This window comes from Haliotis rufescens, unplaced genomic scaffold (assembly GCF_023055435.1).
Source record: "Haliotis rufescens isolate VD_foot unplaced genomic scaffold, xgHalRufe1.0.p SCAF_5, whole genome shotgun sequence".
In the NCBI taxonomy this organism is placed as follows: domain Eukaryota; kingdom Metazoa; phylum Mollusca; class Gastropoda; order Lepetellida; family Haliotidae; genus Haliotis; species Haliotis rufescens.
In genome coordinates this window covers 9579979-9596871 of record NW_025964223.1, presented here as the reverse complement: position 1 = coordinate 9596871, position 16893 = coordinate 9579979, and the positions used below count along the sequence as shown (strand labels likewise).

The 16893-nt window shown below is 40.5% G+C and overlaps 3 protein-coding genes across 3 annotated transcripts in view; all 3 read left to right on the top strand.

Annotated features, from left to right (window-relative positions):
• LOC124129451 overlaps window positions 1-2562 on the top strand; it is a 35747-nt gene extending 33185 nt beyond the window's left edge. The window contains exons 21-24 of the mRNA XM_048383816.1: window positions 222-364; window positions 882-1056; window positions 1583-1805; window positions 2408-2562. Of these exons, the coding sequence (XP_048239773.1) occupies window positions 222-364; window positions 882-1056; window positions 1583-1805; window positions 2408-2537 (671 nt within the window). The 3' untranslated portion in view covers window positions 2538-2562. The remainder of the gene's footprint in view (window positions 1-221; window positions 365-881; window positions 1057-1582; window positions 1806-2407) is intronic.
• A 3967-nt stretch (window positions 2563-6529) lies between these two features.
• Window positions 6530-13489, top strand: LOC124150660 (glucose dehydrogenase [FAD, quinone]-like). The gene is made up of 9 exons (XM_046522645.2): window positions 6530-6683; window positions 6911-7119; window positions 7353-7542; window positions 8065-8193; window positions 8637-8764; window positions 8862-9029; window positions 11064-11214; window positions 12736-12879; window positions 13394-13489. The coding sequence occupies exons 1-8, from the start codon at window positions 6545-6547 to the stop codon at window positions 12792-12794; spliced, it is 1173 nt and encodes a 390-aa protein (XP_046378601.2). The 5' UTR covers window positions 6530-6544; the 3' UTR covers window positions 12795-12879; window positions 13394-13489.
• Window positions 13469-15435, top strand: LOC124150622 (glucose dehydrogenase [FAD, quinone]-like). Its single transcript, XM_048383815.1, has 3 exons — window positions 13469-13568; window positions 14086-14308; window positions 15306-15435. The coding sequence occupies exons 1-3, from the start codon at window positions 13469-13471 to the stop codon at window positions 15433-15435; spliced, it is 453 nt and encodes a 150-aa protein (XP_048239772.1).
• Window positions 15436-16893: the final 1458 nt, after the last annotated feature.

Genomic DNA, 16893 nt, shown 5'->3' with positions numbered 1-16893 from the left:
GCAACCTCTTTACAACTCGAGATAAACATGGTCGTCTACAAACGTGTGACGTCCAAAACATGATCGGAGGATACATTTTAAAGGCCACCATGGTGAAGTTAAAATATTGCTTACTGTCCAGCAACGTCTTTCCTTGACGGTTCCATAATCCGTGCATCGCGGCACACCTTCCCTAGAAGGTACTTGCTCAGCCACAGCTTATAACTTGCCTTTCACATTAGGTCTTTTAACATCAAGCGGCGGTCTGGAAGCCATGGCGTTTGTGAAGACGAAATCCGACGAGCCAAGTCCAGACGTTCAGTTTCACTTTGTCTGTGCTTCAATGGACAAAAGTCTGGCCCGTCTATTTAACATTGACCAAAAGGTAAGAGTGCTTTATTTCCACAGGAATCACAATATGTTCCCAGTATCCATGGGCCCTGTCTTCGGCGTAAACGCCGACCAAATGGGGCACAGGTATAAAGACTGTGTTGATTGAGTGTCACCGTGCTCAGATTGAGTGAACAAATGTAATTGGAACATGAGGGTCATGGGTTGTATACGTGTCAAATATAACCAAAACCTACAAAATGTGACGTTATTTGACATCCCACATATTTTCTGCTTATCCAATACTATAATGATACATGAATTTATGGCTGAGCAATGGGCAAAAATGACATTGTTAACACAACTGCCATGTGACCAGCTTTACATATCTTTTATAATAAATTCTGTGGGCACTGTAAGAGCACCGTAGCTGTGGTCATCATGAATAGGCCTTGTGGTTTCAGGGGAGATCTGACGGATGGACGGACTACACAAGCACACTGACACGACATAAACGCTCATGTTTTGAAACGTCCCTTACCTTATATAACGATCATCTACTTTTTATTTAGATAGTTGCTCATTTCAACTGGACGTATGTTAAAGAAGGTTTCACAATCTTCCCAACTTTACTCCGCCCAAAGAGCATAGGGACAATCCGCCTGAGAAGCAACAACCCGTTTGAGCATCCTATCATCGATCCCAACTACCTGTCTCATCCTGATGACGCCAAGACTTTAGTTAGAGGTGAAAATTCCAGTTATGAGGGTCTTCAAGGGCAAAGCAACTACTTTTACCAAAGTCTTATTGCGGGTAAAACAATTGCTTTTAACAGAGTCATAATTCGAGTAAACCAACTACTTTTAATGGGGAAATACTTCTGGTAAAGTAACAACTTTTACCAGGGACATTCTTTGGGTGAAGTAGCTACTTTTAACAGATACGTACTACGGGCAAAGCAACATCTTTTTTTCTTTGGATCTAGTTGAGGCAACATCATTTATGAAGGATCATGTATATTTGTACAACCAAAACTGACTTCCACCTTCAAGCATGACAGATGTAACACCCAGAACAAAGTGAACATCAGGTTTCATCATAGTAGATTTAGAAATACTGCTCACATTCTTTTACGAGTATGAATACCATTGATTTGTCAGTCAAACTGTTTTTGAACTACATATAGACAAGCTGAATTAATAACGCTTCGCTCCAAAAATATACCTTTGAATATCAAATGGATCAGAATTTAAAAGACATTTCTGTTCAACAGGTGTTCGCATCGTCCAGAAACTTCATCAGACAAAGGCATTCAAGGAAATAGGAGCCCAGCTTGAAGACACGCCCTTCCCGACATGCAACACTATGAAGTATGACACTGATGAATACTGGGAGTGTTACATCCGGGCACTTGCTACAACAGTCTACCATCCGACCACCACGTGCAAGATGGGGAAACCAAGCGACCCAACTACAGTGGTGGATCCTCAACTGAGGTGGGTGAATTTGGAAAACTTCAACTATTCTATGGCGTTTGTATAAATACAATCATGTTACATTGTGTTTTCACCAATCTAAAATGATCACCAGGTCAACTACATGAATATCACCTTGAATGATTGTAGCTCTGATCACATCAGAGACCAGCAACTTTCTTGGACATTCAGCTAATTCTTTTAATCCTTTTTGGGGTCGTTCCGTGCTAGACTGATGAACGTGGGTAAACTAACAAATTACTAACAAACAAAATAACAAACGTATGAGAGCTCTGTTACCAAGCTGCCTGATGAATATATACACCGAGCTGTGACGGGACAACCAGAAGTTAGTTTGTTATTCGTCTTTCAAACGTTTACCTGTAGGTTTGTTTATGATGTATGTTATGCCCCCAATGTTGTCTGGTGTTGGTCGAACATGCACTAAATGACTGTCCCAATATTGGTAAAGGTGTATGTTGGAGGACGAAAAACAAATTTACGAATTTCGAATGACGATTAAGGTGTAACGAACTAACTTCTAGTAGCCGCTGTGGCGTGTCCGTGCTGAATCTAAGTCGTCCCTTTAATCTGAATGTCGGTTTCAATAAAATATTTTGCAGAGTGAAGGGTATTGCTGGACTGCGAGTCGCGGACGCCTCCATCATGCCGGCCCTCGTGTCAGGGAACACAAACGCCCCGTGCATTATGATTGGAGAAAAGGCGGCAGATATCATCAAAAGTAGCAAATAAGGCTCAGGATAATCTTGCTTCCACATTTTTGATAGATCATCTATATCTCTCTCTCTCTCTCTCTCTCTCTAATTATTGCATATCTATCTATTTTAATGTAAAATATGTTTTAAAACGCTTTAGTTATCGTACACATCACATGATGTTCATCGATGATTTTTTTTCAATCTGGAGTAAAAATTAAAAATACTTCCCCCCCAAACTGTTTGTGTTCTCATTCGTGTGGATTTCCCCTTAGGACAGCACAAAGAAAATCGAATCTGTGAGTGAATGAATTCTGTGCCGTTTCCAGCAATATATTCTGTCAGGAAAGGAGAGACCAAAAATGGGCTTCACATGTTCACACGTGAAGAATCAACACAAGGTATTATCACCTAATCTAAAACATTACGGCAAATTCACAAAAGAATACACAATTCTTTAAAAAAAACAAGTTCAAATCCCATATTCCAACCATGTGCCACAATAATAGTATTTGGATTCGTATTGTGCATCCACTGTCTGTGTACAGCCTTCATGACACAATTAGGGGCGGTCGGGTAGCCTAGTGGTTAAAGCGTTCGCTCCTCACGCCGAAGACCCGGGTTCGATTCCCGACATGGGTACAATGTGTGAAGCCCATTTCTGGTGTCCCCCGCCGTGATATTGCTGGAATATTGCTAAAAGCGGCGTAAAACCAAACTCACTCACTCATGAAACAATTAGGATGGTCTGGTGGTAGAGCGTCCGCCCGGAGAGCGGAAGGTCCGGGGTTCGATCCCCGGCCGCGTCATACCAAAAGACGTTAAAAGATGGTACTTGTTGTTACCCTGTCTGGCGCTCGGCATTAAGTAGCTAAAACAAGGACTGGTCGGCTCGGAGTCAGTATACTGTGTCTGAGTGGGGTATTCATGTTAAACTGCGGCATGGTATCTCAGTGTGCTAGCACTATAAATCGGCATCAGTCCGGACTAGTACAAGCAGCCACACACACACACACACACACACACACACACGTGCATACACGCCGCTATATAAGTGCAATAATCTTGGACGCGACGTTAAACCCCATTTCACCTCACCTCACCTCACATTGTTGGTTGGTTTACACCACTGGCAGTAACATTCCAGCTGTACAATCGGGTCTGGACCAGGAAAACCAGTGATTGATATTATATACAACGTCCCATATTGGCAGCGTACATTGACATGCAAACCATGATCCTCAATTTAATACTGTGACGATGGGCTCTATATTCTGTACATATCGGCCCATCAGAAACCAAAGGACATGCTTGCTCCCACCATTGATGATACCAAAATTTCTTCGAATATGAATCTGATTTGTAGTATGGAAGCCACGATTGACAGACCCGTGAAGATCTGTGGTAGAAAAGGTCCTTAGCAACCCTTGCTTGCCGTAAAAGGCGACTATGCTTGTCGTAAAAGGCGACTAAAAGGGTCGGTGGTTAGGCTCGTTGACTTGGTTGCTGCATGTCATCGGTCCAAATTGCGTGGATCTATGCTCATGATGTCAATCACTGGATTGTCTTGTCCAGACTCGATTATTTTCAGACGGCCGTCATATAGCTGGAATATTGCTGAGTGCGGCGTTAAACAACAAACATATTGAAACACCGATTAAGGCCATTATTTTGTCATGTTTGTTCCAAATGTAATGAAAGTCGGAAAATGTTTAGTAAGTAGTGTGTCTTAAGATATATGTTCTTTTTTTCGCGATATATTAAAGTTTGACATTGATCTGCCCTTTGCACATTGACCATGCCTCTAATTCTTCTCAAAATCCAGTCACTGCTCCGTGAATATACCAGTAGACCAATGAATCTTAAACTTCACTTTTTTTCATCTTATCAACGATGCCCTTCATTTGCTCAAAAGGCCCGAATCCGGGTTTTCATTATTGCTGCAACATCTGCGACTAGTTTCAATTGTGGTAGCATGTGCCACATGTGTGCATTCAGATATATTTAATGAATGTTTGTTTATTTGTTTGTTTGTTCCCCACGCCAGAGCACACACAGCACGGCTCACAACGGTTGCACTACAGGCCGAGTGGGCCACCATTCCCCAAGGTCAGATTAGTAGTCTCATCCCTTCCATTGGCAGGAGATCGGGTCGTGCACACACGCTAATGATTTCAGATGGCCTTGAAATTTGACATGCTATGTCTACATCTGCGACTAGTTTCAACTGTGGTAGCATGTGCCACATGTGTGCATTCAGATATAGTTATACTACATACTCAGCAACTTCCAGCTATATGCCGGTGGCCTGTAAATAATCGAATCTGGACCAGGCAATCCAGTGATGGATATCATAAGCGTCGATACTCGCAATTGTGATACGATGACATGCATTAAACAAGTCAGCGAGCCAGACCACCGATCCCGTTAGTTGCCTCTCGAGTGTGTTAAAATTTCATTTCTTTAAGTGATGTTTGTCATATAAAATCATGTTGATGGTATCAGATTGTGTCACTTAACGACTTTGTATTTAAAGCTAGTAGGAGAATATTAAGAAGATCAATGTAAAACATTTCTGTTACAAAGAAAAAGAAAAGCAATGGGTAAATATCCACTATTTTAGTACATTCACCATTTTAGTAAATTCACAAGTGATTGATAAACACGGGCTTATGATATTGTCGGAATCGTCCAATTATATTATACATTCGAAGGGAAGTTCTACAAGACTAATAAATCAGGAGGAATATCAACATTAAAGATTAGTTCAGATTCACCAGAGTATATGTTCGTACATCTAGTAAATCCATAAGTGACGCTGTTCCGGCAAGATACGCTCATCTTTTTTCTCGAACACATGGTAACATCACTAGCCGATATTGATTCATAAGCACATGCTAATGACAAAGTCGCAATCGAACAATGGACTCTTAGCAGAGCTTTCTTCCTTCCTGTAGGACAGTACGTGCTTACACTTTTCGCGAAATTCGGGTGTCATCATGAACTTCAGCGTACCCCTTTAAGGCCAATGTATTATGTTTCATCAGATACTCGAGACTGATTATTCTCTGGCGTTGACATTTGTATATTGGGAAAGGGTTTTATAGATTTTATTTACACTAGGAGATGTCTTCAAATGTGGGTCAAGGAATAAGGTGCATCTGTTGAGTCACAGAGTAAAGTGCATTCGTGAACAGTCAACACAGTATACTTGTTGTTGATTGTGACTTTGGCTTATCGACACAACTCCACTTCTTCGGCGAAGGCTTGACGTGTGTAACATCGAGCTAGCGGTAAGAAACACAAGGGGCTTATTTAAATTTTCCCTGAGCAAATTATGACCATTTCAACATATGTTTTAGAAAATAATAGCAAAAACGGCTGAGGTGTATCGTATTTATACGAATAGAACAAACTGAAGGTGGAGTGTATTTAAAGTGTATTTATTCGAATATGTATATTCGTTTATAAGTTGTATGAAAAGGAAAATCTTGTTGAGAGGCATAGTCACTGCGCCAAAATGCCCTCGTCTTGTGGCACGAGCGTGTCAGTCTGGTATCAGCACAAAACAGGGTCAGCGAAGGAATCCAGTTGATGCATTGATTGGAAACACTATCTTTCGTAAAGAGCCTATACGATTAAACGTAAAAACAAATAATGTTGACAGTGCATGTATTTCCCATTGAGTTGCCATAAGTCCCAGTGGTTTGTCTGGCTGAGACAAACCGGTGAATATACACATAAGCAACGATCTACACCATCGAGCAAACTGACCAGGAATGAACCAGGTCACAGGCCGATACCATCCGGTTATTTCAGTTTCCTAGTCCAGCTAGATATAGGTGTGAAAGCTTCTATTCCAACCGAGGCTGATTGTTCAGTTGAATCATAACGGGAATAAATAGTATTTTTAGTTTGCATATAGACATGGATTTTAAAGTGCATGGCTTGTAGGAAAAGCAGAAATAATGTAACAAATTGTAAAGATTGAACATATTGCACATTGTCAGTTTGACATAATATTCAAAATCTGAATAAGGGACCATGGGCTTTTCAACGACGTCACTGCTGCTTGTCGTCAATGTTGCAATCCTCGCTATCTTCGTCGGTGTCTCCGTCTTTCCTGTTGACGACAAAGGAATTCTTTCTCCCGAACTGAGAACGACTTATGACTATATCATAGGTAATATTCATATCTTCGAATATTTCTGAAGTTCATCTTCAAATGACTGCTACATTTTGTTCAGCGTCTTTTGGGTCGTTACTGTAATGTAAGAACAATTGCTGTCTGATAATATTATGTGAGTATTGCATTATGTAGTTCAATTGTGGCATTACTGTTTGGACGACCACAGCAAATGATTAAGTGTGATCTGTTGTGTATGGTTAAAACGGTATTCTATTTCACAGTTGGGGCAGGGTCCGCAGGGGCTGTTCTTGCGTCCCGTCTGTCCGAGGATGGTCACGTGACCGTCCTGCTGATCGAGGCTGGCGGTGATGACCGGAACCAGAAGACGCTGGATACTCCTCTGATGGTAGCCTTAAACCAGATGGACAAATTTGACTGGGCCTTTTTGACCGAACCTCAGCAACATGCACATTCAGGACTAATAGAAAAGGCAAGGTTAACAAATAGGTCTCTGAAAGCACGCACCTCCCTGTTGCCCTATTCTAGTAAAGGTCGAAGTTAGCTCAAGGTTACAAAATTTATGGCCTCAATAAAGCTTTCAAATGTTTTATGGTAGACATGTGTAGGGCATTTCAAAATGTGACACACCAGTGACATAAACCGTGATAGGATTTAATATATTTTACATTGGTGTTCCAGTAGATATATTAAGATGAATTTCAGAGGGGAGCATGGCCACGTGGTAGAGTCTTGGGAGGAACCAGCCTGTTAAACTATATGCAGTATGTCAGAGGGCATCGCCATGACTACGACAGCTGGGCAGCCAGTGGCAGTGAGGGGTGGAGTTACGAAGATGTTCTCCCGTACTTTAAAAAATCGGAAGACATACAAATTGATAGATTAAAAAATTCAGGTAACTGTAAAACTATATACATCATTTACATTTCGCATGTCAATATAATCACCACGTGCAATGCATTCTCAGCTGAAAGCTCGTTCTAAGCTAAGGCGCTTGTTAAATGTAAATTTAATGCTACTTTGAAAATAGCTTAAGGCCCGTGGTCAGGCTCGTTGACTTTGTTGTCTTGGTTGCATTTCATCATATCCCAATGACGTAGATCGATGCGCATGATGTCAATCACTGGATTGTCTGGTCCAGACTAGACTATTTACACACCATCGTCACATAGCTTGAATACTGTCGATTACGGCATTAAATAGTAAACTAACAAACAAACGTAAATAGCAGGGGAAGAGACATTATGAGTCCCGTTTTCTTCGCACTGACTGAATTAAATACTTCAAAAATCGCCGTTTCTGAATTTACGCTGCCTTGTCTTGGGTTTCCCACCTTTCATGATAGTTGACGGTGTGTGAAAGATTTTGTTTGTAATTGAGACGTAACGTTTTCTTCTTATTCATCATCATTTTCAAGAATACCATGGCCGGGGAGGTCCACTGACTGTGACGGAAATGAACGCAATACCCGCCGCTGACTACTTCGTCAAGGCGGGAATGGAACTCGGGTTCAAGGAAATAGACTACAACGGAGAACACCAGGAAGGCAAGTGTCTGGGCAAGGGAACGTGCGTGTGGGTGTGCGTGTGCGTGTTTGTTTGTCTGTGTCTGCATGCGTTCGTTTTTTTGTCTTTGTGTAGTGTGGCTATGTGCGTGTTTGTCAGTTTTGAGTGTCTTTGCTTGCTCCTGAGAGTCCCTGGTTTTTCCAGCTGTAGGTTTATGAGGCTCTGCGCCTGCCTACATGTCTGTCCGGGTGTCAGCCTGTCGGTTGTGTGTGTATATGTCAGTCTGTCAGTTTGGCGAGTCTCTATTAGAAGGGAGGAAGGAATCGCCTGACTCAACCACCCTCAACAACCTTTACATTACATCTGCAGGACCCTATTGATGGAATTCTGCTCATGACGGTTTTGCTTCGAATTTTTGCTTAGTCCAGTGGTAAGGCAAAGGCACGTTGTAACACGTTATAAATGCCAATTGTAACTGTTTCAGGATTTAGTAGATCTCAGGTTTCGATTGGGAACGGGGAACGTATGAGCACATCCAAGGCGTTCCTGTGGCCAGTGATAGACAGACCCAACCTGCACGTCGACGTCCTGGCCAACAGTCACGTCACGAAGGTAGTGTACTTCACCCGTCCACATTCCTCTAGGATACGCATTCGTACATACATCAAACATTTATTCAGTACTGAAACTGGCCAATTGTTTTCACCAGGTAACGATAAACAAGAAGACGGCAGTTGGTGTCGAGTATGTCAAAGATGGCCGCCTGTACAGAGTTCGTGCTTCAAGGGAGGTAATCTTGTCAGCTGGTGCAATTGGATCGGCACAGCTGCTGTTGCTGTCAGGGATCGTGCCAAAGAAACACTTGGAGAAGATGAAGGTGAGAAATAAGCATCGATCTCTTCATGCAATTTATGTTACAATTTTAATTAGTAGATCGGATTGCTGTACTCTCCAGAAACATCACAGATGTAAGCTTATTAGTTTTCATCCAGTATAATGTCACAGTAAACACTGTCCTAATCATGCAATCACCGTCCGTGTGATATAGTTGCTTTTATTGAGTGAATGTGTTTGGAATAATTCTGCTTTGAACAATATTTCGGTAACATCATGCTGTGTCAGCATATTTTGGAAGACGCCCACACAAACCGAGATTGAAAAGAGTTTGCCCACATTGACACCACAGACGCTGCACGCTTATAACAGATGTTACATTTATCCCTGGGAACAATTTCAGACACAGCAGTAGGTGATATCAAGGCCACTGCAACCTTTCTATGATTTGAATATTACGAAACTTCACAGACATTCTTTTGTAGTGCCTTAATCACATTAGTTTTAGAGTAACCTTTGTGTATGGTCAAGGGTCGCTTCAGGTTACACTAAGAATATGGCTCATGACATTTTGGTTAACCATTTTTCAAATATAATCCACAAGACCCTTTCTATAATCATAAGGCATATCTGTTAAAAGGAGAGTCGACTGTACGATTCCTTCTTTTTCCTGAGCATGTGTTTATGAATCGCTCTCAAACAGTGATGATACCAGGTGTTCGTGAAAAGGTGAGCGTATACTGCCAGAAGAGAATTGATCAAGAAAAGATGTATAAGGAATGACGACGTCAATATACTGGACAGTTTTATTACACATGATGAGCGTTTGGCTTGGACATTGCATACTATTGTAGATTTATGTGTGTTGTGTCTAATGCCGCAATGAGCACATCCACGATCATCTAGTATAGTATATCTCCATTCTGTAATGATAAATAACCTGGATCCATTCACCACATTTTTCAGAAGTGATGTTACCATCTCCTGTCCTCTGTCACTAACCTATGAGTGTAAATTGATTGGACGGCTACTTTATGCTCTTAAACCAACTCATGCGTCTGAGTTGTGTCAGATTAAATAACAATTTATTTGTTTAGTGTGAGATTTTGCTCTTTAATTTGTACCTTGAGCGTGAATAAGATATAAGTTCTTTAATTACTTCTTATAGAGAGACATGCCTTCATCTTCTGTTCTAAAAGTACCAATTGTCAATTCATATTGTAGATTACTACTTTTCATGTTGTAGATTACTACTATTACGTTATAGAACGAACATACAACTTATATTTCTTTTTCATTTTCCCCGTGGGGATTCTTCTCGCCTCTTGCCTTGATTGACAGGTCCTATGAACATTGTTTTGATCCTACTTTACTTTGTAAGCGTGTCAAGTTATGTGCATTAAATAAACAATCACCTGATTCATGTCACGTCACACTATGTATTCCTACACTTGGAATGTTTATCAACGTCGTCATTTTTGTCTGCTTTGATATATACACCTGTTTTTGGTTAAACTATTGTAGATGTTTCCGTTGTCAAATTTACGCAGATTCATACAGTTTGCACATCGGTTTTTCGATTCATACCTTAATGAGCTGAAACAAAATACACAGTCAGATTACTAAAGTCCCAAGTGTGTTATAGAATGAAAACATAACTTATATTTCTTCTTCATGTCCCCATGAGGATTCCGGGTAAGAATAGATCCCCAGCAACCTATGTTGGTCTTAAGAAGCGACTTACCGATTTAACAACAACTCAAATACACAAATACGATCAGCTTTCATCATCCCTTGTGTTCAACAAGTCTGACTTTCTGATCTCTAATGCAAGAGAACCAGTAACTTCCATCCATTGTTAGTACAGGTGTGCCTAAGGCTATTACTTATTGTCTTTTCTTTGCATGTGTTTCTGACGGGTTTGTGATAGGTGCCACGTTTCCTCGAACCTATAGTGTCACCACTCTATGATGTTCTTATGAACACATGCTTAGGAATTGGTCGGAATCACACAGTGGACTAGTGTGATTTCTTACAATTATTGAAATGCTTTTGTCACTTGTATTTCAATATACAGATTCCAGTTCAAGCTAGCCTCCCAGTTGGTGAAAGCTTACAGGATCACATGTTCCTCAACATGGTGTCGAAACTTCAGAAGCCTATTTCCCTCACGAAACAGAAATTAGAGTCAACACTTGCTTTAATCAAATATCGTGCATTGAAATCAGGTAAGATATATTTCCCACAAGGATTTATTCAAGCATATATCCCTCATGTATCCCCAAATGAACGAATTTTAGTGTGTATTTTCATGTTCAGTTTAGACTGTATGTAGTCAAACACTTTTATCAAACAAAAACACTTCTACCCATTATTTACGAATTCTGTATGCCTCGCACCATCTCCTTGGCCTGTCTAATGAAAGAAACTGTGAGGTGGACAATATATGCATCATAAGTAAAAGCGAGGAAACGTCTTCCGGAGTCATAAGAACTTCGCAGTAATTTCAGAGATTCGACCACAATATCCTAAAATGTAGGCACCAAAGGCTGGAGCTACTCGGATATTGCTCGACATCAAGGGAAAGTTGACCATCTGCTATTTAAGTACAATAATCTTGAACGTATATTCTTAAACCCAAATAACCTCACCTCATACGAAATTTGTTTTGACATAATTGAACTCAGTGATTTTTTGCTGCAATTGCTAAAAGTCAAATGCAAATCCTTTGAGTCTTTGAGAATTGATTTGATATTAATTCCACTTATATGTGTATATCGAATATTTCTGAGTATATAACGAAATTCCTTCCTTGTTTGTTTTAAGGATTATGGTTAATCTTTGACATGGGGCGACGGTGGTACATTTGCTGGACCCAGCAAATAGGTCTCTTTGGTCGGATTTTAGAATCCAGTAAAAGAGGAATGGGTATTTCTATATTTGAGTAGTCAATCAGGTCCTGCTTGGCACAAATCGTAATATACCTTTGAAGATTAATACTATTGGAGCATCCTGAACCAATTACAGTCCCAGACGTTCCAGGTATGCAGTCTTTCTGGTTCACCAGACTGCTATTCTCCGCATAAGATAGAAATGGTGAAGGTCCAGACTTTGAAGCATTTATTGTCAAGATACCCCTTGATTCAATGAGATAAAGTTAAAAGCTGCATTGCGGACTGAAATACCATCTTCATTGACATCATCACATGCTTTACTTTAAGGTTCAGAAGTGTAATTCCCATAGCAATCCTTTCCATGTTTTAAAGGAAGAGAAAAAAAGTTACATTATTAAATCTTTTTAAAAAATGCAAACATATCTGTTAAAAAGAGTGGCCCAAAAGATTTCCATTAAGAATTCGACTAAAAAGTAAATATGAAGACCATAATGCGCCAAATCGTCACTGATTTAAATAAGCAGACTCTTTTTATGCTGACATAAATATTTGAGGTATGTGAGGTAATCATATTCTTATAAAAGTACTCTCCTTTGGAAGAATCAGACGAGGAAGTTTCTTCAGCCTGGAAGTGTTTCGAGTTGCAACCTCTTTTGTCTCAAGATAAACATGGTTGTCTACAAACGTGTGACGTCCAAAACATGATCGGAGGATACATTTTGAAGGCCGCCATTGTGAAATTATAATATTGCTTACTGTCCAGCAAACATCTTTCCTTGACGGTTCCAAAATCACACCTTCCTTAGTAGGTACTTGCTCAACCACTAACAGCTTATAACTTGCCTTTCACTGTAGGTCTTTTAACATCAAGCGGCGGTCTGGAAGCCATGGCGTTTGTGAAGACGAAATCCTAGGAACCTAGTCTAGACGTTCAGTTTCTTTTTATCTGTGCTTCAATGGACAAAAAGTCTGGCCCGTCTGCTTAACATTGACCAAAAGGTGAGAGTGCTTCATTTCCACAGGAATCACAATATGTTCCCAGTATCCATGGGTCCAGTCTTCGGTATAAACGCCGACCAAATCGGGCACAGTTATAAAGACTGTGTTGATTGAGTGTCCCCGTGCCTCGATTATGTGAATAATTGTAATTGGAACATAAAGGTCATGGGTTGTATATGTGTCAAATATAACCACAACCAACAAAATATGACGTTATTTGACGTACCACATACTTTCTGCTTATCCAATACTATAATGATACATGCATTTATGGCTGAGCAATGGGCAAAAATGACATTGTTAACACAACTGCCATGTGACCAGCTTTACATATCTTTTATAATTAATTCTGTGGGCACTGTAAGAGCACCGTAGCTGTGGTAATCAATTAATAGGCCTTGTGGTTTCAGGGAAGATCGTATGGACGGACTACACAAGCACACTGACACGACATAAACGCTCATGTTTTGAAACGTCCCTTACCTTATATAACGATCATCTACTTCTTATTTAGATAGTTGCTCATTTCAACTGGACGTCTGTTGAAGAAGGTTTCACAATCTTCCCAACTTTACTCCGTCCAAAGAGCATGGGGACAATCCGCCTGAGAAGCACAAACCCACTTGAGCATCCTATCATCGAGCCAAACTACCTGTCTCATCCCGATGATGCCAAGACTTTAGTTAGAGGTGAAAATAATTCCAGTTATCAGGGCCTTCAAGGGCAAAGCAACTACTTTTACCAAAGTCTTATTGCGGGTAAACGGATCACTTATAACAGGGTCATAATTCGAGTAAACCAACTACTTTTAATGGGGACATACTTCTGGTAAAGTAACAACTTTACCATTTGAAGTATATTTTTTTAACAAGAACATACTGCAGGCAACGCAGCATCTTTTGCTATGGATCTAGTTCAGATGAGGCAATATCATCTATAAGGGATCATGTATATTTGTCCATCCATAAGTAGATTGCAGATGTCTCACAGCCAGAACAAAGTTAACACCGGAAGTAGAATTAGAATTCACGCTCACAATTTTGTTCATGAAATTGGCACTTTTCTACGAGTGTAAATACCATTTATACACCATTTCAGACTATTTTTTAACTACAGATAGTCAAACTGAATTAATAACGCTTCGGTCAACACTTTACCTTGGAATATCAGATGGATCAGTATTTAAAAAACATTTCTGTACAACAGGTGTTCGCATCGTCCAGAAACTTCATCAGACAAAGGCATTCAAGGAAATAGGAGCCCAGCTTGAAGACACACCCTTCCCGACATGCAACACTATGAAGTATGACACTGATGAATACTGGGAGTGTTACGTCCGGGCCCTGGCTACAACAACCTTTCATCCGAACACCACTTGCAAGATGGGGAAACCAAGCGACCCAACTACAGTGGTGGATCCTCAACTGAGGTGGGAAAATATGGAAAACTTCAACTATTCTATTTCGTTTGTACAAATACAATCATGTTACATTTTGTTTTCACAAATCTAAAATGATCTCCAGGATTTGTTTGTCTACAGGTCAACTACATGAATATCACCTTGAATTTTTGTAGCTCTGATCACATCAGAGACCAGCAACTTTCTTGGACATTCAGCTAACTCTTTTAATCCTTTTGGGGCGGTCGGGTAGCCTAGTGTTTAAAGCGTTGGCTCGTCACGCCGAAGACCCGGGTTCGATTCCCGACATGGGTACAATGTGTGAAGCCCATTTATGGTGTCCCCCGCCGTGATATTGCTGGACTATTGCTCAAAGCGGCGTAAAACCATAATTCTTTTAATCCTTTTGGGGCGGTCGGGTCGCCTAGTGGTTAAAGCGTTGGCTCGTCACGCCCAAGACCCGGGTTCGATTCCCGACATGGGTACAATGTGTGAAGCCCATTTCTGGTGTCCCCCGCCGTGATATTGCTGGACTATTGCTAAAAGCGGCGTAAAACCATACTCACTCACACATTTAATACTTTTGGGATCGTTCCGTGCTAGACTGATGGACGCGGGTAAACTTGCCTTCGTGTAATGTTGGTATTCAAAATATCTATTAGTTTGTAAATGTATTTAGCAAATAGCAAACGTATGAGAGCTATGTTACCAAGCTGCCTGATAAACACACCAAGCTGTGACGGGAAAACCAAAATTTAGTTCACTATTCGTCTTTCAAACGGTTTATGGTTTATGTAGAATGTGATGTCCTAAATGTTGTCGGGCGTTGGTCGAACATGCACTAACTGACTGTCTCAATATTGGAGAAATGTGTATGTTGGAGGAGGAAAAGCAAAGTAGTTCGTTTTTCGTTTTACGAATTTCGAATGACGATGAAGGTGTAAAGAGGTTGAGGTTGTGACGTGTCCGTGCTGAATCAAAGTCGTCACTTTAATCTGAATGTCGGTTTCAATTAAATATTTTTCAGAGTAAAGGATATTGCTGGACTGCGAATCGCGGACGCCTCCATCATGCCGGCCCTCGTGTCAGGGAACACCAATGCCCCGAGCATCATGATTGGAGAAAAGGCGGCGGACATCATCAAAAGCAGCAAATAAGGATAATCTTACTTCCACATTTTAGATAGATCATCTCTCTCTCTCTCTCTCTCTCTCTCTCTCTCTCTCTCTCTCTCTCTCTCATTATTGCATATCTATCCATTATAATATAAAATTTGTTTATAAAACGCTTTAGTTATCGAACACATCACATGATGTTCTTCGAGGATTTTTTTTCAATCTGGAGTTAAAATTAAAAATACTTTCCCCAAAACTGTTTGTGTTCTCATTCGCGTGGATTTCTCATGACAGCATAAAGATCATCGAATCTATGAGTGAATGAATTCTGTGCCGTTTCTAGCAATATATTCTATCATGACAGGAGAGACCCAAAATGTTCTTCTCACATGTGAAGAATCAAAACAAGGTATAATCACTGCATCTAAAACATTACGTCAAATTTACAACAGAATAAACAGATTGTATGCATATAGAAGAGCACAATTTCACATGCTTCATAAAGTTCATGTGCCACGCCAATAGCCGTTGGATTTGCATTATGCATCCACTGTCTGTGTATAGCCTTCATGACACGATTAGGATGATCTGCAATTTGATGGCCTCAAAGGTCGAGACTGGTCTCTGCATGATGCTGTCTGTCAGTTATCCACACTGACTTTTGTTATTTCCGATTGGTGACACCATTGTTTGTTGGTTTACACTACTGGCAGGAACATTTCAGCTGTACAGTCGAGTCTGGACCAGGAACACCTGTGATTGATATTTTTATACAACGTCCCATACAGGCGGGGGTACATTGGCATGCAAACCATGATCCTTAATACTGTGACGATGCGCTCTATATTCTGTACAAATCTCATCTGAAACCAATGGACATGCTTGCTCCCACCATTGATGATACCAATATTTGTTTAAAATTGAATCTGATTTGTTGTATGGAAGCCACGATTGACATATTGAAACACCGATTAAAGGCCATTATTTTGTCATGTTTGTTCCAAATATAATGAAAGTAGGAAAATGTTAGTAGTGTGTCTTAAGATATATGTTCTGTTTTCCGCGATATATTTATGAAATGACCTTCACCTTGTGTGAGTTCGCTGGAGTTGAACCTTCATTGAGTGAGGACCAACCTGTCTTCTTTGAAGGTTCAGACTCCAATGAACTCACACAAAGTGAAAGTCAATTCTTATAAAACATTTTATCACAATTTCTTACCTCAAAGGATGTAGGCCAAGATCTAAACACAATTTCATTTAGTACGGGTGACTTCATGTTTACACTGAACTACCTCAGTAAGTCAGTCACAATGACAGCGCGTCGTAATACATTTACATCAAGTACAAGACGTCAAAATGGCTGACACGATAAACCTGACGGGAGAGATTTCCGAAGTTGTTATTGAACATGTGGCAGTAACATGTGTTAGTCATCATTGATCATCTTCCCGAGGCAAGAGAGTTAACTGACTTTAAAAGTCAAGTTTCCACCCTTGCC